This window comes from Scyliorhinus torazame, chromosome 19 (assembly GCF_047496885.1).
Source record: "Scyliorhinus torazame isolate Kashiwa2021f chromosome 19, sScyTor2.1, whole genome shotgun sequence".
Lineage (NCBI taxonomy): Eukaryota > Metazoa > Chordata > Chondrichthyes > Carcharhiniformes > Scyliorhinidae > Scyliorhinus > Scyliorhinus torazame.
Genome location: NC_092725.1, coordinates 75036501 through 75057721, shown reverse-complemented (window position 1 = coordinate 75057721; position 21221 = coordinate 75036501). Strand labels below are relative to the sequence as shown.

At 50.3% G+C, this 21221-nt stretch overlaps 1 protein-coding gene across 6 annotated transcripts in view; it reads right to left on the bottom strand.

Annotated features, from left to right (window-relative positions):
* Positions 1-21221, bottom strand: part of LOC140396227 (FYVE, RhoGEF and PH domain-containing protein 4-like) — a 431975-nt gene that overhangs the window by 5204 nt on the left and 405550 nt on the right. For all 6 annotated transcript variants that reach the window (XM_072484548.1, XM_072484550.1, XM_072484553.1 and 3 more), the window contains 2 exons: positions 20005-20154; positions 17134-17277 (listed from right to left, as the gene is read on the bottom strand). In XM_072484548.1, the coding sequence (XP_072340649.1) occupies positions 17134-17277; positions 20005-20154 (294 nt within the window). The remainder of the gene's footprint in view (positions 1-17133; positions 17278-20004; positions 20155-21221) is intronic.

The window sequence follows — 21221 nt, the reverse complement described above, 5'->3', positions numbered from 1 at the left end:
TGCTTATGTATAACTCCAACCGGTGGAGTTTTCCCACTGGTTCCCTTGACTCCAATTTTGCTCGGGTTCCTTGATGCCATACTCGGTCAAATGCTGCCTTGATGTCACGGGCAGTCGGTCTCAAATCACCTCCAGTTCAGCTCTTTTGTCAATATTTGAATCAAAGCTGCAATGAGATCAAGAGAAGAGTAGCAGAATGGAAACTGAGCATCAGTCAGCAGGTTATTGCTGTTTAAGTGCTGCTTGGCAGCCCTGTCAACAACCCATCCACCACCTTGCTAACAATCGAGAGTAGACCGATGGAGCAGTAATTGGCTGGGTTGGATTTGTCCTGCTTTTTGTGGACAAGACCTATCTGGGCCACTTACCACATTGGCAGGTTGATGCCAATGTTGTAGCTGTACTCAAACAGCTTGGCTAGGGTCATGGGTAGTTCATGAGTGTGAGTGTTCAGTACTATTGTTGAAAATGTTGTCAGGGCTCATAGCCATTGCAGTACCTTCAGCTGTTTCTTGATAACATGTGGAGTGAATGGAATTGGCTGAAGACCAGGATCTGTGAGGCAAGATACCTCAGGGCACTTCTGGCTGAAGATGGCTGCAATGCTTCAGCCTTGTCTTTTCCACTGATGTGCTGGACTCCCCCACCACTGAGGATGGGGATATTTAACTTTCAATTGCTTATCCACTACATTCATGGTTGGATGTGGCAGGGCTGCAGAGCTTAGATCTGATTCATTGATTATGGGATTGCTTAGTTCATTCCATTGCTGCTTCTGCTGTTTGGCATTTAAGTAGTCCTTTATTACATCTTCACCAGGTTGACATCTTCACCAAGTTGATGTCTCATTTTTAGGTATGTTTGGTGCTGCTCCTGGACTGTCCACCTGCAATCTACAATGAACCAGGATTGATCCCCCAGATTGATGCTAATGGTAGATGGAGGTATTGTCAGGCCATGAGGTTACAGAATTGTATTCAGCCACAATCTGTTGCTGCTGATGGCCTACAGCTCCTCATGGATGCTCAGTTCTGAATTGTTGGAACTAATCAAAATTTACCCCATTTAACAGCAGAATACTCTCTCATATTTCAGTACCAACTGTTACAGCAACTGTTCAATCACTGCACTTCATTTCTGTTGCCCTCCAGCTGTTAGTTGAAATCCTTGTACTGTCTGCTGAGATAATTGCATTAAATGCCAAATAAGCAGCAAGCTATTTAATTTGGAAAAAATGTTTATGGTGGTAATGAGATGTTTGAAATTTTAGTCTCAAGGATAGGCAAAATAAAACAATCCGATTTATCAAAATTTCTGCTCTTGTCAATCAGGAATCGTTAGCCATCACTTCCGGTTGCGGCTATACAACAATTCCCCGATAGTATGTGGCTTTTACCAGGAGCGGGGCGACTAAAAAGGTGGTGGTGGACCCGAAGAAGGTGCGAAGGAAGTAGAACAAAATGGCGGCGGGCGGAGACCAGGCAGCGTGGATGCAGTGGGCGCAGGAGCAACAGGAGGGTATCCAGCGTTGCTTCAGAGAGATTAAAGCGGACCTGCTGGAGCCGATGAAGGCTTCTATTGATAAGCTACTGGAGACACAGACGGCCCAGGGGGTGGCGATCCGTGAGGCCCGACAAAAGATCTCCGACAACGAGGACGAGATCTTAGGTCTGGCGGCAAAGGTGGAGGCACACGAGGCGCTCCACAAGAAATGTCAGGAGCGGTTCGAGGAGATGGAGAATCGGTCGAGGCGGAAGAATCTGCGGATTCTGGGCCTGCCGGAGGGGCTAGACGTGGGGGCCTTTGTGGTCACCGTGTTGAACTCGCTGATGGGAGTGGGGTCCTTCCAGGGGCCCCTGGAGCTGGAAGGGGCCCATAGAGTGCTGACGAGGAGGCCCAAGGCTAAAGAGCCTCTGCGGGCGATGCTGGTGCGGTTTCATCGGTTCACTGATCGGGAGTGTGTGCTCAGGTGGGCCAAGAAGGAGAGGAGCAGCAGGTGGGAGAACAAGGAGGTTCGAATATACCAGGACTGGAGTGCGGAGGTGGCGAAGAGGAGGGCCGGGTACAATCGGGCGAAGGCGGTGCTGCACAGGAAGGGGGAGAAGTTTGGCATGTTGCAGCCGGCGCGACTGTGGGTCACCTACAAGGACCGGCACCATTATTTTGAGTCTCCAGAGGAGGCGTGGGCCTTTGTTCAGGCCGAGAAGCTGGACACAGACCGAGGGTCGGGATGGGCGTTTGGTTAGCGGTTGATATGTTACTTTTTGAGGGGGGGTCCTTTGCTCCTGGTTTCTTTTTCTTTGTGTTTTTCTCTTTCGGGTCGGTGAGGGTGGTTGGGGTGGGTTGGGCACTGTTTTGGTTGGGTTGGTCGGGGGGGGCTCTTGGAGGGGGTAAGCAAATGGAACAGGTGTGGATGGCCGGCGGTGAGATGGGGCATCGCGGGGGAGGGGGAGGCCCGAGTCGAGGGTCAGGGGACTGGGCCTGTAAAAGGAGCTGCGTCAGAGGTGGCGGGGCCGTGTAGGTGGAAAGCGCGGGCTTTTTCCCGCGCTGAAGACTGGAGAGGGTGTGGGGCCAGGGTGGGGAAGCGAGGATTATTTCCCGCGCTTAGGATGGAAGGGGAGGGGGAGAGCCTGTGGATGGGGAACAGAAGAGGAGGGTGTGTCACACAATCGGAGGAGTCGAAGGAGAGGCGGGAGTGGCCGGGGTCAGCAGGAGTCAGCTGACTTGCGGAAGTACAATGGGGGAAGTAAAACAGCTAGGATGGGTCCTAGCTGGGGGGGTGGGTGGGGGGGAATCGAGTTGCTTCTGCTATGGTCAAGGGAGCTGGAGCGAGTGGGGGAGGTCGAGACGGGGGTCTGCCGCCGTGGGGAACGGGCCGGGCGTGGGGTGCGGGCACGTGGCTGGCCGAGGAGGGGTTATGGCTAGTCGGCGGGGAGGGGGGCGGGTAGCTCCCTGATCTGGCTGATAACCTGGAATGTAAGGGGACTGAATGGGCCGGTCAAGCGGGCCCGCGTGTTCGCTCACCTGAAGGGGCTGAAGGCGGATGTGGTTATGCTCCAGGAGACACACCTGAAGGTGGCAGACCAGGTAAGATTGAGGAAAGGGTGGGTGGGTCAGGTGTTTCATTCGGGGCTGGATGCCAAAAATCGAGGGGTGGCGATCTTGGTGGGAAAGGTGTCATTCGAGGCGTCGAGCGTTGTGGCAGACAATGGCGGTAGGTACGTAATGGTAAGTGGTAAGCTGCAGGGAGAGAGGGTGGTACTGGTCAATGTGTATGCCACGAATTGGGACGATGCGGGTTTTATGGGTGCATGTTGGGTCGGATCCCAGACTTGGAAGTGGGGGGCCTGATAATGGGGGGAGACTTTAACATGGTGCTGGATCCGGTACTGGATCGGTCCAGGTCTAGGACGGGTAGGAAGCCGCCGGCGGCTAGAGTGCTGAGGGGGTTTATGGACCAGATGGGAGGGGTGGACCCTTGGAGATTTGCAAGGCCGGGGGCTAGGGAATTTTCATTCTTCTCACAAGTCCATAAGGCTTATTCCCGAATCGACTTTTTTATTTTGAGCAGGGCGCTGATAGCGAGAGTAGAGGATACCGAGTATTCGGTGATAGCCATTTCGGACCACGCCCTGCCTTGGGTGGACTTAGAGCTGGGGGAGGAGAGGGACCAGCGCCCGTTGTGACGCTTGGAGGTGGGGCTATTGGCGGACGAGGAGGTGAGCGAGCGGGTCCGAGGAAGTATAGAAAGGTACCTGGAGGCCAACGATAACGGGGAGGTCCGAGTGGGGATAGTATGGGAGGCGCTGAAGGCGGTGGTTAGGGGAGAGCTGATCTCCATTAGGGCCCACAAGGAGCGGAGGGAGCAGGGGGAGAGGGAGAGGCTGGTGGGGGAGATGGTGAGTGTAGACAGGATGTATGCGGAGGTGCCCGAGGAAGGATTATTGCGGAAGAGGCGCAGCCTCCAGACCGAATTCGACCTGGTGACCACCAGGAAGGCAGAGGTGCAGCGGAGGAAGGCCCAGCGGGCGATTTACGAGTATGGGGAAAAGGCAAGCCGGATGCTGGCGCATCAGCTTCGGAAGCGGCTAGGGAGATCGGGGGAGTTAAGGACAGGGGAGGGAGCGTGGTGCGGAGTGGGGTTGGCATCAATGGGGTCTTCAGGGACTTTTATGAGGAATTGTACCGGTCCGAGCCCCCACGGGAGGAGGGAGGGATGGGCCGCTTCCTGGACCAATTGGGGTTTCCGAAAGTGGAGGAGGGACTAGTGGCGGGATCGGGGCCCCGATTGGGCTGGAAGAGCTGACCAAAGGGATAGGAAGCATGCAGGCGGGGAAGGCACCGGGGCCGGACGGTTTCCCGGTCGAACTCTATAAAAAATATATGGACCTGTTGGGCCCGTTGCTAGTTGGGACCGTCAATGAGGCAAGGGAGGGGGGGCTTTGCCACCGCCGATGTCCCGGGCACTGATCTCCTTGATCCTGAAGCGGGACAAGGATCCCCTGCAGTGTGGGTCTTATAAACCGATTTCGTTGCAAAATGTAGATGCCAAGGTGCTGGCGAAGGTCTTAGCCACGAGGATTGAGGATTGTGTGCCGCAGATCATCCACGAAGACCAGACGTGGTTCGTGAAGGGGAGGCAGTTGAACTCGAATGTGCGGAGGCTTTTGAACGTTATCATGATGCCGGCGAGGGAGGGGGAGGCAGAGATAGTGGTGGTGATGGACGCTGAGAAAGCCTTCGATAGGGTAGAGTGGGGGTACCTGTGGGAGGTGCTGAAGAGGTTTGGGTTTGGGGAGGGGTTTGTCAGGTGGGTTAGGCTGTTGTATGAGGTCCCGATAGCAAGTGTGGCCACAAACAGGAGGAGGTCCGAGTACTTTCGGTTGCACCGAGGGACGAGGCAGGAGTGTCCCCTGTCCACCCTGCTCTTCGCACTGGCGATTGAACCCCTGGCTATGGCACTGAGGGAGTCGAGGAACTGGAGGGGGTTGGTGCAGGCTGGGGAGGAGCATAGGGTGTCGCTCTATGCGGACGATTTGCTGTTATATGTGGCGGACCCGGTGGGGGGAATGCCTGAGGTAATGAGGATCCTTAGGGAATTTGGGGATTTTTCGGGGTACAAGCTCAATATGGGGAAGAGCGAGCTGTTCGTGGTTCACCCAGGGGACCAGGAGAGGGGGATTGGCGAGCTCCCACTAAAAAGGGCGGAGAGGAGCCGCAGGTATTTGGGGGTCCAGGTGGCCAGGAGCTGGGGGGCCCTGCATAGGCTTAATTTCACAAGGCTGGTGGAGCAAATGGAGGAGGAGTTCAAGAGGTGGGACGCGTTGCCGCTGTCCTTGGAGGGTAGGGTGCAGTCAGTCAAAATGACGGTGCTCCCAAGGTTTTTGTTTCCTGTTCCAGTGCCTCCCCGTGTTTATCCCGAAGGCCTTCTTTAGGCGGGTCAACAGGAGCATAACAGGGTCTGTTTGGGCGCGAGGGTCTCCGAGGGTGAGAAGGGTGTTCCTGGAGTGGAGTAGGGATTGGGGGGGGGGGGGGGGCTGGCACTACCCAACGCCTGTGAGTACTACTGGGCCGCCAATGCGGCGATAGTGCGCAAGTGGGTGATGGAGGATGGAGGGGGCTGCATGGAAGAGGCTGGAGACGGCATCTTGTGAGGGTACGAGTCTGGAGGCGCTGGCCACGGCGCCACTGCAGCTCCCTCCAATGAGGTATACCACGAGCCCGGTAGTGGCAGCTACCCTCAAAATCTGGGGGCAGTGGAGGTGGCACAGGGAAGTTGGGGCCTCGGTGTGGACCCCAATACGGGGGAACCACCGGTTTGTCCGAGGGAGAATAGATGGAGGGTTTTCGGGGTGGCACAGGGCAGGGATGCGAAGGTTGGGGGACCTGTTTGTGGAGGGGAAGTTCGCGAGCCTGGGTGAGCTGGAGGAGAAGTACGGGCTCCCCCCTGGGGAACATCTTCAGGTACTTACAGGTAAGGGCGTTTGCCAGGCGGCAGGTGGTGGAATTCCCGCGGCTGCTGCCACACACAGTACAGGACAGGGTGCTCTCGGGGGGGTGGGTGGGAGTGGGGAAGACCTCGGAAACTTACCAGGTGATGCAGGAGGAGGTGGAGGCCTCAATGGTGGAGGTGAAAGGTAAGTGGGAGGAGGAGTTGGGAGAGGAGATTGAGGAAGGGACGTGGGCAGATGCCCTAGGGAGGGTGAACTCTTCCTCATCGTGCGCGAGGCTCAGCCTCATACAGTTTAAGGTGCTGCACAGGGCACACATGACCGGGACAAGGATGAGCTGGTTTTTTGGGGGTGAAGACAGGTGTGTTAGGTGCTCAGGGAGCCCAGCAAATCACACCCATATGTTCTGGGCGCGCCCAGCGCTGGAGGAATTTTGGAAGGGTGTAGCGAGGAAGGTGTCGAGGGTGGTAGGATCCAGGGTCAAACCGGGCTGGGGGCTCGCAATATTTGGGGTGGCAGAGGAGCCGGGAGTGCAGGAGATGAAAGAGGCCGGAATTCTGGCCTTTGCGTCCCTGGTAGCCCGGCGAAGGATTCTTCTTCAGTGGAAAGATACGAGGCCCCAAGCGTGGAATCCTGGATCAACGATATGGCGGGGTTTATTAAATTGGAGAGGGTGAAATTCGCCTTGAGAGGGTCGGTACAAGGGTTCTTTAGGTGGTGGCAACCGTTCTTAGACTTTCTGGCAGAACGATAGACATTGGTCAATGGCAGCAGCAACTCGGATTTATTAATTTTAATTTTTTTATTATTTACACTGGAGGGTCTGAGGGGGTGTATATACCTGTTGTGTTAAGTCGGGGTGTTAATGTTAATTTATTATTTCTGTATAGGGGGGAGGGGGGTATGGAGGGTTGCTTTTCTAGACTGTTTTGTACTTAACCCTGTTGGGTTCCTTTTTCATTTTGTTATTGATATTTTATGAAAACCTTAATAAAAATTAATTTAAAAAAAAGGAATCATTAGCCATTCTCCCTCTGTCCCAAATTGTTACAGTTATCTTCAGAGTGCTTCCAACTGGCCAGTTGCCCCTGGAAAAAATATTTGCCTTTCTCTTCAGTCTATCGCTTGCTCAAGCTCAGTTTCTACTGGCTTAGCAATTACAACATGGCCGAGGTTGAATTTTGGCCAATTGCACAATGCATGTTGTTACTTTCAGAATTTCATTGCATTGTTGTGAATGTTAATTTGGCACTTTACAATAACTATCCATTAACTGTTCTGCTCATTAACCGTTCTGCTCTATGAGCTGATGTTCATTCTTTCCCATTATCTGCAGTTTTCACTTTTCAGATCACTATTTCCGACTCTGGTTATTCATTTCCTAATCAATTTCTCCTTTTTTTCAGCCTTTGTTATTTCCCTGTTTGATTTTCTGGCTGCCGGCTTTGATTTATCATGTCCAACATTTCCACAGAATTCTACAGTGCAGAAAGTGACCATTTGATGGTGACATCCCCATGTCAGCTCCCCGAGTGATCTATCCACATTGTCTTATTCCACTGTTCTTTTCCCACATCCATTAGTTATTATGGATTCTGGTTCCATTGCAGTTTCTTGTACAATATTCCAATACCTAAAAACATTTTGCCCATTTCCCCATACCATTTAATCTGTGCGTTTGATGATGGCATTAAATTTCTTTGACTTGAGCTCTCTGCCCGAAGGCAGATAGCATGCGGTCTTCGCCAGGGGTAAGGCAAGGAACAAAGAACAAAGAAAAGTACAGCACAGGAACAGGCCCTTCGGCCCTCCAAGCCTGCGCCGACCATGCTGCCTGACTAAACTAAAATCTTCTACACTTCCGGGGTCCGTATACCTCTATTCCCATCCTATTCATGTATTTGTCAAGACGCCCCTTAAACGTCACTATCGTCCCTGCTTCCACCCCTTCCTCCAGCAGCGAGTTCCAGGCACCCACTACCCTCTGTATAAAAAAAACTTGCCTCGTACATCTCCTCTAAACCTTGCCCCTTGCACCTTAGTCCTATGCCCCCTTGTAATTGACCCCTCTACCCTGGGAAAAAGCCTCTGACTATCCACTCTGTCTACGCCCCCCATAATTTTGTAAACCTCTATCAGGTCTCCCCTCAGCCTCCGTTGTTCCAGTGAGAATAAACTGAGTTTATTCGACCTCTCCTCACAGCTCATGCCCTCTATCCCAGGCAACATCCTGGTAAATCTCTTCTGCACCCTCTCTAAAGCCTCCACATCCTTCTGGTAGAGTGGCGACCAGAATTGAACACTATACTCCAAGTGTGAGACAGGTATCATAGGTTCATAAGATATAGGAGCAGAATTAGGCCATTCGGCCCATTGAGTCTGCTCCGTCATTCTATCATGGCTGATATGTTCCATCAAATCCACTCAAGCTCCACCCCAGCCGTAACAGCGATCGAATTATGTGCCCTTGGCACTAATCTGATCCAAACAGGCCGTCCAGCCAACCAAACCAACTGGCTCTCCAAGTCATCAGATTTACTGTGGCAGCTTACACGTTTACACGTATGTTGTAGCCTGGAGATATGGATAATGGGAGAGGCTCAAATTTTGTTCCATCACATTTCTTGCTCTTACCACCTACCTTCCTTGGCCATCAGGCCCTGGAACATTTGACTCAGAGGCAGAGGCACCATCCAATATGCCTCCTGACTAAATTTAGGAACTTAGAAATTGGCTCACATAGTGCTTGTTTCACAAAAATTACAGGTAGGAATCAGATGCCTACAGCCAGTTGATGGTACGCCAACCTGCATGGCTGAAGCAGGATTTGGAAATTTACATATGGAATCAGGGCTTAACAAGGTCATGAGATTCCCCATTCCAACATTGGTGCCAAACAGCTCAGGGCAAACCATTATTGACTGCAATCAGAGAAAAAAAATGCTTGCAACTAAGGTGCTAAGTAACTTGCCTGCACACAGAGCCAGCTCTGATTCCACACTGAAAGACTAAACCATCCCTCCTAAATCAACCTACGCCTTAATTGCTGCCACTCTGACCAACTCTTCATTACCGCTGCTTCCTTTCCCGACTCAACCCTCCTTCCTAATATGCTGTTTAATCAAATCCCTAATGAGTGAAACTCCCTTTGCAGGACACTAATTCTATTTCTTCCTATGCATCGGTTCCACATGAACCACAACTTCTCGCTGTTCTACTTACCTTTCCAGAATTTTAGTATTTGCTTTCAGATATTTCTTACCCCAATTGTTAGCTGCCACTCAGTTGGTAACTGAGTCAGGAGGTTGTGGGTTCATGCCCAACCCAGAGAGGTCTTGTGCTTTGGACAAGATATCCAAAACTTGCCATCTCTGGTGAACAGAAAAGATCCCACCGTACAATTTAGAAGAGCAAAGGAGGTATCAGAATCTACAGTGCAGAAGGAGGCCATTCGGCCCATTGAGACTGCAATGGCCCTTGGAAAGAGCACCCCACTTAAGCCCACACTTCCAACCTATCCCCGTAACCCAGTAACCCCACCTAACCTTTTTGGACAGTAAGGGCAATTTAGCATGGTCAATCCAGCTAACCTGCACATCTTTGGACTGTGGGAGGAAACCCCCGCAGACACGGAGAGAACGTGCAGATTCCGCATAGACAGTGACCCAAGGTTCTTTACTCAGAGAGTAGTTAGACAAAGAACAAAGAACAAAGAAATGTACAGCACAGGAACAGGCCCTTCGGCCCTCCAAGCCCGTGCCGACAATACTGCCCGACTAAACTACAATCTTCTACACTTCCTGGGTCCGTATCCTTCTATTCCCATCCTATTCATATATTTGTCAAGATGCCCCTTGAATGTCCCTATCGTCCCTGCTTCCACTACCTCCTCCGGTAGTGAGTTACAGGCACCCACTACCCTTTGCGTAAAAAACTTGCCTCGTACATCTACTCTAAACCTTGCCCCTCTCACCTTAAACCTATGCCCCCTAGTAATTGACCCCTCTACCCTGGGGAAAAGCCTCTGACTATCCACTCTGTCTATGCCCCTCATAATTTTGTATACCTCTATCAGGTCGCCCCTCAACCTCCTTCGTTCCAGTGAGAACAAACCGAGTTTATTCAATCGCTCCTCATAGCTTATGCCCTCCATACCAGGCAACATTCTGGTAAATCTCTTCTGCACCCTCTCTAAAGCCTCCACATCCTTCTGGTAGTGTGGCGACCAGAATTGAACACTATACTCCAAGTGTGGCCTAACTAAGGTTCTATACAGCTGCAACATGACTTGCCAATTCTTATACTCAATGCCCCGGCCAATGAAGGCAAGCATGCCGTATGCCTTCTTGACTACCTTCTCCACCTGTGTTGCCCCTTTCAATGACCTGTGGACCTGTACTCCTAGATCTCTTTGACTTTCAATACTCTTGAGGGTTCTACCATTCACTGTATATTCCCTACCTGCATTAGCCCTTCCAAAATGCATTACCTCACATTTGTCCGGATTAAACTCCATCTGCCATCTCTCCGCCCAAGCCTCCAGCCAATCTAAATCCTGCTGTATCCTCAGACAGTCCTCATCGCTATCCGCAATTCTACCAACCATTGTGTCGTCTGCAAACTTACTAATCAGACCAGTTACATTTTCCTCCAAATCATTTATATATACTACAAAGAGCAAAGGTCCCAGCACTGATCCCTGTGGAACACCACTGGTCACAGCCCTCCAATTAGAAAAGCATCCCTCCATTGCTACCCTCTGCCTTCTATGGCCTAGCCAGTTCTGTATCCACCTTGCCAGTTCACCCCTGATCCCGTGTGACTTCACCTTTTGTACTAGTCTACCATGAGGGACCTTGTCAAAGGCCTTACTGAAGTCCATATAGACAACATCTACTGCCCTACCTGCATCAATCATCTTAGTGACCTCCTCGAAAAACTCTATCAAGTTAGTGAGACACGACCTCCCCTTCACAAAACCGTGCTGCCTCTCACTAATACGTCCATTTGCTTCCAAATGGGAGTAGATCCTGTCTCGAAGAATTCTCTCCAGTAATTTCCCTACCACTGAAGTAAGGCTCACCGGCCTGTAGTTCCCGGGATTATCCTTGCTACCCTTCTTAAACAGAGGAACAACATTGGCTATTCTCCAGTCCTCCGGGACATCCCCTGAAGACAGCGAGGATCCAAAGATTTCTGTCAAGGCCTCAGCAATTTCCTCTCCAGCCTCCTTCAGTATTCTGGGGTAGATCCCATCAGGCCCTGGGGACTTATCTACCTTAATATTTTTTAAGACACCCAACACCTCGTCTTTTTGGATCACAATGTGACCCAGGCTATCTACACCCCCTTCTCCAGACTCAACATCTACCAATTCCTTCTCTTTGGTGAATACTGATGCAAAGTATTCATTTAGTACCTCGCCCATTTCCTCTGGCTCCACACATAGATTCCCTTGCCTATCCTTCAGTGGGCCAACCCTTTCCCTGGCTACCCTCTTGCTTTTTATGTACGTGTAAAAAGCCTTGGGATTTTCCTTAACCCTATTTGCCAATGACTTTTCATGACCCCTTCTAGCCCTCCTGACTCCTTGCTTAAGTTCCTTCCTACTTTCCTTATATTCCACACAGGCTTCGTCTGTTCCCAGCCTTTTAGCCCTGACAAATGCCTCCTTTTTCTTTTTGACGAGGCCTACAATATCACTCGTCATCCAAGGTTCCCGAAAATTGCCGTATTTATCTTTCTTCCTCACAGGAACATGCCTGTCCTGTATTCCTTTCAACTGATACTTGAAAGCCTCCCACATGTCAGATGTTGATTTGCCCTCAAACATCCGCCCCCAATCTATGTTCTTCAGTTCCCGCCTAATATTGTTATAATTAGCCTTCCCCCAATTTAGCACATTCATCCTCGGACCACTCTTATCCTTGTCCACCAGTACTTTAAAACTTACTGAATTGTGGTCACTGTTACCGAAATGCTCCCCTACTGAAACATCTACCACCTGGCCGGGCTCATTCCCCAATACCAGGTCCAGTACCGCCCCTTCCCTAGTTGGACTGTTTACATATTGTTTTAAGAAGCCCTCCTGGATGCTCCTTACAAACTCCGCCCCGTCTAAGCCCCTGGCACTAAGTGAGTCCCAGTCAATATTGGGGAAGTTGAAGTCTCCCATCACCACAACCCTGTTGTTTTTACTCTTTTCCAAAATCTGTCTACCTATCTGCTCCTCTATCTCCCGCTGGCTGTTGGGAGGCCTGTAGTATACCCCCAACATTGTGACTGCACCCTTCTTATTCCTGATCTCTACCCATATAGTCTCACTGCCCTCTGAGGTGTCCTCTCGCAGTATAGCTGTGATATTCTCCCGAACAAGTAGCGCAACTCCGCCTCCCCTTTTACATCCCCCTCTATCCCGCCTGAAACATCTAAATCCTGGAACGTTTAGCTGCCAATCCTGCCCTTCCCTCAACCAGGTCTCTGTAATGGCAACAACATCATAGTTCCAAGTAGTAATCCAAGCTCTAAGTTCATCTGCCTTACCCGTAATGCTCCTTGCATTAAAACATATGCACTTCAGGCCACCAGACCCGCTGTGTTCAGCAACTTCTCCCCGTCTGCTCTGCCTCAGAGCCACACTGTCCCTATTCCCTAGTTCTCCCTCAATGCTCTCACCTTCTGACCTATTGCTCCCGTGCCCACCCCCCTGCCATACTAGTTTAAACCCTCCCGTGTGACACTAGCAAACCTCGCGGCCAGGATATTTATGCCTCTCCGGTTTAGATGCAACCCGTCCATCTTATACAGGTCACACCTGCCCCGGAAGAGCTCCCAGTGGTCCAGATAACGGAAACCCTCCCTCCTACACCAGCTGTTTAGCCACGTGTTTAGCTGCTCTATCTTCCTCTTTCTAGCCTCACTGGCACGTGGCACAGGGAGTAATCCCGAGATTACAACCCTCGAGGTCCTGTCTTTTAACTTTCTGCCTAGCTCCCTGAACTCCTGCTGCAGGACCTCATGCCCCTTCCTGCCTATGTCGTTAGTACCAATATGTACAACGACCTCTGCCTGTTTGCCCTCCCCCTTCAGGATTCCCTCTACCCGTTCGGAGACATCCTGGACCCTGGCACCAGGGAGGCAACATACCATCCTGGAGTCTCTTTCACGTCCACAGAAGCGCCTATCTGTGCCCCTGACTATAGAGTCCCCTATTACTATTACTCTTCTGCGCTTTGACCCTCCCTTCTGAACATCAGAGCCAGCCGTGGTGCCACTGCTCTGGCTGCTGCTGTTTTCCCCTGATAGGCTATCCCCCCCGACAGTATCCAAAGGGGTATATCTGTTCGAGAGGGGGACAACCACAGGGGATGTGGAGTACTCACGTTAGGATGTGGAATGGACTGCCTGCTGTGATAGTGGAGTCGGACACTTTAGGAACTTTCAAGCAGTTATTGGATAGGCACATGGAGCACACCAGAATGACAGGGAGTGGGATAGCTTGATCTTGGTTTCGGACAATGCTCGGCACAACATCGAGGGCCGAAGGGCCTGTTCTGTGCTGTACTGTTCTCTGATCTATAAGCCGGGAATTGAACCTGGGACCCTGGAGCTGTGAAGCAACTATGCTAACCACTGTGCTACCGTGCTGCCCGATAGTGTATCCCTGGTGTCCTGGTAATATTTTACACATCTTTTATCAAAGGCCAGGCGGAGAGGTAGGAAGTCATTTGACACAGCCCTCTTGCTGAACTGCATAACCTCAGTCTACTGTATACCATTTGACTAGCAGCCTCTCAGAAATGGAGCTCTAAAGATTCTCTGGTGGATGGGCGCTATGGCTCAGATGGTTAAAGCGCCGCTCTTGTGAACAGCGGATGCTGAGTTCGAATCTCAGCCCCCTCCACACCTTTTTCTCAAAGCAATTCGCTGGAGAAGAAATGCTTCCATTTATTCTGTATGAGAAGCACGGTAGCAGAGTACTATGGCTTCACAGCGCTGGGGTCAGTGTCTGTGCGGAGTCTGCACGTTCTCCCCGTGTAGGTTTCCTCCGGGTGCTCCGGTTTCATCCCACAAGTCTCAAAAGATGTGCTGTTAGGAAATTTGGACATTCTGAATTCTCCCTCTGTGTACCTGAACAGGTGCCGGAATATGGCGACTAGGAGCTTTTCACAGTAACTTCATTGCAGTGTTAATGCAAGCGTACTTGTGACAATAAAGATTATTATTATTAAAGGCAGGCGACTAGGTACATCCGTATTCGCGATATGTGCGGTGGGCCGGTGATTGAATGTAGATTTGTAGATGGACAGAATTAATGCCCAATGCTAAATTTTTGCCAATGCGATTGGCGGAATAGCCTTATCTTCTTTAAAAAGACCCAAAAGTGTTTTTTGCTGGTAACATGGTAAAGTGCCTCCAATTTCCACACTGGTGAAACTCTTACATTCCATATGCTATTGACAAGCCTTGTTTTTCAATCTGAGAGTAGCTTTTATCGGCCTTCGAGAGAGTCCTCGGGACATGCCCTATAGGTCTTTCAGATCTGTCGTCCATCTTATGGGACAATACTGCACCGATGCCGTATGGAGTGGCGTCACAAGTTAACACCTTTTCCTTAGATGGGTTGAAATGCACCAATAAACCCGATTAATGCAACAACTGCTTTACTCTGTCAAAAGCTTCTCGCTGGGGCGATTTCCAAACCCAATGTTGGTGCTTCTTTAGTCGCATATGCAAAAGGGTCAATACTGTCATCAGACTTGGTAGAAAACACCCATTGTAATACACCATTTCGAAGAATGACTTGAGCTCAGATGTGTTTCTGGGGGCTAATGCCTCTCTTATTACTCTGACATTGTCTTCCATGGAGTGTAACCCCAAATGGGCTACCTCTGTAACTTGAAAAGTACATTTTTCCTTCTTGAGGTGTAATCCAGCCTCTTGAAATTTCTTCAGCACGTCCTCTAAGTTAGCTTGGCTCAGCTTCTGACGATTCAGTTATCAAAACATCATACCATGACTCGTGGGAGACCTGCAATAGACTTTCCATTGTTCTCTGGAAAATAGCACATGCTGACGACACAAGGGGTAGGCACGAATACTGAAACAAATCGCTGTGCGTGTTTTACATAACAATCTCAGGATGCCTAGTGTGACTCAAGTTGCTGATATACTTGGCTCATATCGGGTGGTGAAGATCAAGGGGAAATGGGAAGCAGAGTTGGGAGGAGTGATCAATTGGAGAGTACGGAGCGAGGCACTGCTTAGGGTAAACGGGACCTCCTCTTGTGCAAGGATGAGTCTGATACAGTTTAAGGTGGTTGACTCGGGCGTGAATGGATTCTTTCAGGGGTAGAAGATGAGAATGAGAGGTTTGGGCGGGGGTCACGTGCACAAGTTTTGGGGATGCGAAGAATTGGGAAGATTCTGGGCGGGAGTGTTCACAGTCTTAGCCAGGATAGTGGAGGAGGAGGTGGACTCGGACCCTTTGGTGGCGATATTTGGGGCTTCAGAGAAGCCGGAGTTCATGGAAAGAAGGAAGGCCGATGTCGTCGTCCTCGCCTCCCTAATTGCACGGTGGCGAATTATACTGGAGTGGCGGTCAGCAGCACCACCTGGGGTAGCGGCTTGGTTGGGTGACCTGTATGATTCCCGCGGGTGGAGAAGTACGAGTTAAAGGCAGGGGGGTTTGAGAGAAGGTGGGGATGTTTGTGACTGCGTCTGGTGAGCTGTTCGACGCCCGGGGGGGGGGGGGGGGGGGGGGGGGGGGGGGGGGGGGGGAAGAACGACAAATCTGTACAGACTGTATTGTTAATTGCTGGGAAGTAAGTTTCCCGGGGTGTTTATTTGCTCTAACCTGTTTTGACACGCGTTTGTAATTAAATACATTTTTTCAAAAATGGAGCTCTGCCCAGGTTAAACACCTGGCCCCATCTACACTGTTGGATGTTCATCGTCTACGAGACTGATTCACCTCTGCGTCTATCTCATCACGGGAAGTCAACACCAGTGGAAAAGCATCTGTTTTCAGCCCACCAAATTCCGAGAAAGAACACCTCATTGGGCTTTGCTTCTAGCAGTGCTAATCACTACACCACCGTGCTGCCCCTTGTGCAAATAAACTTAACCCTTTGAGTTCATCCCATCTCGAGTTTGCTGTGGGGTTCGCCATGAGAGGGTCTCTGTCAGGGTTCGCCCGGAGGTGGCAACCATTCATCGACTTTTTCGCAGAGAATTAATCGTCAGCAGAAGCGGGGAGGGGGGAGGGGGTTAGGCTAGCGTAGATTAGGGGGGGTAAATAATGGTGGGACCTGTGGGAGTGGGAGGTGGTATTTGCACTATGTTAATATTGTCCTTGTTATGTGCAGTGTTGATTTTGTTGCTGTTACAATGCCAAAGAAATACCTCAATAAAATGTTTATTAAAAAAAAACGTTCACCTAATTTTCAGCCCTGCAGGGGGCTAGCAGGGACTCAGAGTAAATCTTGCAGCTTTAGCTGCGGATACAGGCCCCCGCACATCTGTTTTGGAGTCCGCGCATGCACATGGCGGCGGCCTCCAGCGGTCGCGCCTAGCTCCATGGCGGTCTCAGACCGCGGCGGCAGACAGAAAACGAGACCGATCGGCCGTGCACCCGAGCTCTGGAGATCCGATCCCCGGCTACCTAGAAGACCCCCCTGACCTCCGATCCCCCGCCCCTGGCCAGGGCGGCCGCAGACTGAGTCCCCAGCTGCCACGCCAACATCCCAACCGGTAATAGGTGGTTAGTTCCACGCCATCGGGAACTCGGCTGATCGGGAGCAGAGGATTGCTGGGCGTGCCTCTGGCAATGGCCCCCGGCAGCACAGCATACTCCGCAGTCACGCCGATTTTCGGGTCCCGGAGAATCGCCGAACCGGCGCCGCGCCCGATTACTGCGTGAAAGTGGATTCTGCACCCCCGCGATATCCGTGATTTCGGCACGGGGCTGCGGAGAATCCAGGCCCACAGTCTTTTGAGTCAGAGTTCCATGCTTGGATCTTTCCGCCCCAGTTATAACATCAACATCAACTGGGATCGTAACACAAGTTACCTCTCTGCTGATGTGGAGATGATCTGGAATTCACCATAGTAGAGAGCCCAGGTACAAATCTGCAGTCTAGAACAGTTCATAACATTATTTCTTAAGGTTCAAAGTTTGTACCTGAGGTGCTCCATACATATAAAGAACCAATCCCTCATTCTTGGGCACCACACACCACACTTTCTGCCAGGGCTTGGCAGGTTTCTCCAGATAGTGAAGGAAGTCACAGATGATGCAATTTTCTGAAACCTCAGACGCCTCAATCTGAAAAGCAGAAGGACGGACAAATTTTAAAAAGAAGCAAATTTAATCCACAGAACAAGGTGCACTTATCATGAATAAATGGTCACAAAATCATTGGTTGCTCCTGTAATGTAACAAAATGATTATGCTACTGAATTCGTAATCCAAATGCCTGAATTAATGACTTGGAGATATAATTTCAAATCTCGTCTCACCCTAGTAGCTGGAGAATTTAAATTCAATTAATTAAATAAACCGGAAATGAAAAAATGCTATCAATAATGGTGACCAGGAAACTACCAGATTGCCATTTAAAGAAAACAATCTGGTTCTCTAATGTCCTGTAGAAAAGGAAATCAGCCACCCTTACCTGGTTTGGCCTGTATGTGACTACAGACCCATAGCAATGTGGTTGGCCCTTAACTCCCTTCGGAGGTGACTTAGCAGGCTATTTAGTTGTACTCAAGAAGGCAGTTCACCACCTTGTCAATGACAATAAATGCTGACTTGTCAGCAGTGCCCATATCTCATGAATGACTCAAAGAAAACCTTTGATGACAACACTCGTGGTGAAATTAACCTTTATCTTGTGTACTAAAACATTAAGAGAGATAATGGACCGCCTGTTTCTCGGCGACATGCCGTTTGCTGGCGGCAGGATTCTCTACTCCTGCTGCTTGTCATTGGGATTTCCTATTGAAGCCACCTCACTCCGCCGGGAAACCTGCGGGCGGGGGTGCGCTGCTGTCAGGAAAAGAGAGTTCCAACGACCGGAGAACTCCAGCCAATATCTTTTTTTTTTAAAAAGTATATTTTATTCTCCTCCTTTTTCACATTTTCTCCCAAATTTACACCCAACAATAAACATTAATCAGTAACGAATGTAATGTCAATCCCCATATCAATAACAACGATCCCATCCTTCCACCAAACCCTGACATTGGCCCGCATGTTAACATAAACAAATGACAAAAAGGAATCACCCATAGTCACCATTAACACATACAGTCCCCCTCCCCCAACCCTCCCACCCACACCCCCCCCCCAACTAATTTTCGATGAGATCCAATTCTCGAAAGTGCATAATGAATAACGCCCATGAATTGTAGAACCCCTCCATCCTTCCCCTCAGTTCAAATTTGACCTTTTCAAGTGTCAAGAATTCCAGCAGGTCCCCACTCCACGCCAGGGCACAGGGTGGAGAGGTTGAAATCCACTCTAACAGGATCCACCTTTGGGCGATCAACGAGGCGAAGGCTACAACATCTGCCTCCGCGCCGGTTTCCAACCCCGGCAGATCCGACACCCCGAATATGGCCTCCCAAGGGCCCGGGTCCAGTTTCATATGCACCACTTTAGAGATTACCCCAAACACCTCCTTCCAGTAATCCTCCACCTTTGGACAGGACCAAAACATGAACGTGGTTTGCGGGGCCTCCCCCGCAACAGTCACACACATCTTCTACCCCCTCAAAGAGCCGGCTCATCCTCGCCCTTGTAAGGTGCACTCTATACACCACCTTCAGCTCTATCAGTCCCAACCTCGCACACGAGGTGGAGGCGTTCACCCTCCGGAGCACCTCACACCAGAACCCCTCCTCCATACCCTCTCCCAACTCTTCCTCCCACTTTGCCTTGATCCATTCTAGAGGCGCCTTCTCCTCCTCCAAAACAGCCACGTAAACCACCGATACTACTCCCTTCTCCAGTCCCCCTGTCATCAGCATCTCCTCCAGGTATGTGGAAGCCGGCTCTATTGGGAAGCTCTGTATCTCCTTTCTGGCAAAGTCTTGAACCTGCATTTATCTAAATATTTCCCCCTGCTCCAGCCTATACTTCACTCCCAGCTCCTTCAATCCCGCAAAACAGCCCCAAGAAACAAATCTTTTCTTGTCCTAATTCCTTTCTCCTCCCATCTCCGAAAATTTCCACCCCATTTCCCTGGCTCAAATCTATGGTTCCCCCGAATCGGCATTTCCTTTGACCCTGCCCCCAACCCGAAGTGTTGTCGAAACTGCCTCCAAATTCTCAACGAAGCTATTACTACCGGAATCCCTGAGTATCTCCCTGGGGCCGTCGGGAGCGGCGCTGTCGCTAGCGCTTCAATCCCGACCCCCTACCCAAACTCTCCTCCATTCTGACCCATTGGGAGTCAACCCCTCTGATCCAGCTCCTTACCTTCTCCACATTCGCCGCCCAGTAATAATACATCAGGTTCGGAAGACCCAACCATCCTGCCTGCCTTCCTCTCTGTAGTAGCACCTTTTTAATTCTGGCCACCTTCCCTCCCCATATGAACGAGGTAATCATCCTTTCAATCTCTCTAAAAAATGCCTTTGGCAGGAAAATCGGCAGGCATTGAAAAATAAACAGGAATTGCGGCAGCACATTCATTTTAACCGCCTGTACCTGACCCACCAGTGACAGAGGGAGACCATCCCACCTTGCCAGATCAGCTTTCACCCTCCCCACCAAACTAGAAATGTTGTACCTATGGAGCCCCCCCCCCGCAAACTAGAATGTTGTACCTGCGGACCTGCACCCCCGGGTATCTAAAGTGAGTCCCTGCCCTACGGAATGGCAGCAGCCACCCCCCCCCCCCCCCCCCCCCCCCAGTCCAGCCAATATCTACAGGTCTGATTTGTTTAACAATGTAGATGACCTTGTAGAATTGATTTTTTAAAAAACAGCAGGAACCTAGCTGCACGCACACATCCTGTCGCACTTCAAAAAGATTACAGCTCCTACCTCAAGAATTCCTTTCTTTTTTTTATCATCCTTCTCCTCACTGTCAGTTTTTCCTGTTATTATGGTATAACAGTCTTTGCACACTTTGCTGAGCTTGTTGGCGTCATATGCTAGGCTTGCTTTGTAATCAGAACACTTCCAGCAGACAACCTAGAAAAAGAAAAGACTCATTTAAACAGATTTCTGATGGGTCCCAGGGAGCTGGTAACGCCATTATTTACGTAGCCTCCTGTTCATCAGCCATCTTGATGAAGATAAATCATAGCAGGTAAATAGCAACAAAAATAGCAGCAGTAGCAACCTACAGATGACAAAATAAAGTACAATCTTTTAAACAGTAAATGTATCATTTTCATTTTCAATATTTTTTTAATGTATCTCTTGGTTTTCACTGGTCACAAGCTGATTGTCAATTTGCTTCCATCCTGCTTCCTCAGCTTCTACTGGCATTATCCGTACAATATTCTGATCTATGTTGAGCGCGCATCTCTTTAAGAAAGCTGCATTAGATGTTTTTTTCTCCACTTCTGCGTAACTATTGTCACAATCTATTTCCATAGGGTGAGGAGCAGGGGATCATCAGACTGATTTCTAGGATAGGAGGGCTGTCCAAGGAGGAGTGAGGGGGTTGAATGGATCTATATTCTATGGAGTTCAGAAGAACGAGTGGTGGTAGTGGGGGGGGGGGGGGGGGGGGGGGGGGCATTTTCTGGTGTGACCTGCCTGTGCTTGTTGCCTTTGAGGCAGGCAGCATGAAAATTTAATGCTGGCTCCTTGATCGTAGCATTTGAAAAGTCCAACTGTGGCACTGTTAACTGCCTGAACTCTCAGCAAGGAACCACATAGCAAGTCCTTATCTTCCATGGTGCTTCTCTTAAAGGCAATCTGCCCCTCTTAAAGGAGAGTTCATAGAATCCCTACAGTGCAGAAGGAGGAACATTCGGCCCATCATCGGAATATCACAGCTGTACTGCGGGAGGACACCTCAGAGGGCAGTGAGGCTATATGGGTAGAGATCAGGAATAAGATTGGTGCAGTCACAATGTTGGGGGTTTACTACAGATCTCCCAACAGCCAGCGGGAGATAGAGGAGCAGATACGTAGACGGATTTTGGAAAAGAGTAAAAACAACAGCGTTGTGGTGATGGGAGACCTCAACTTCCCCAATATTGACTGGGACTCACTTAGTGCCAGGGGCTTAGACGGGGCAGAGTTTG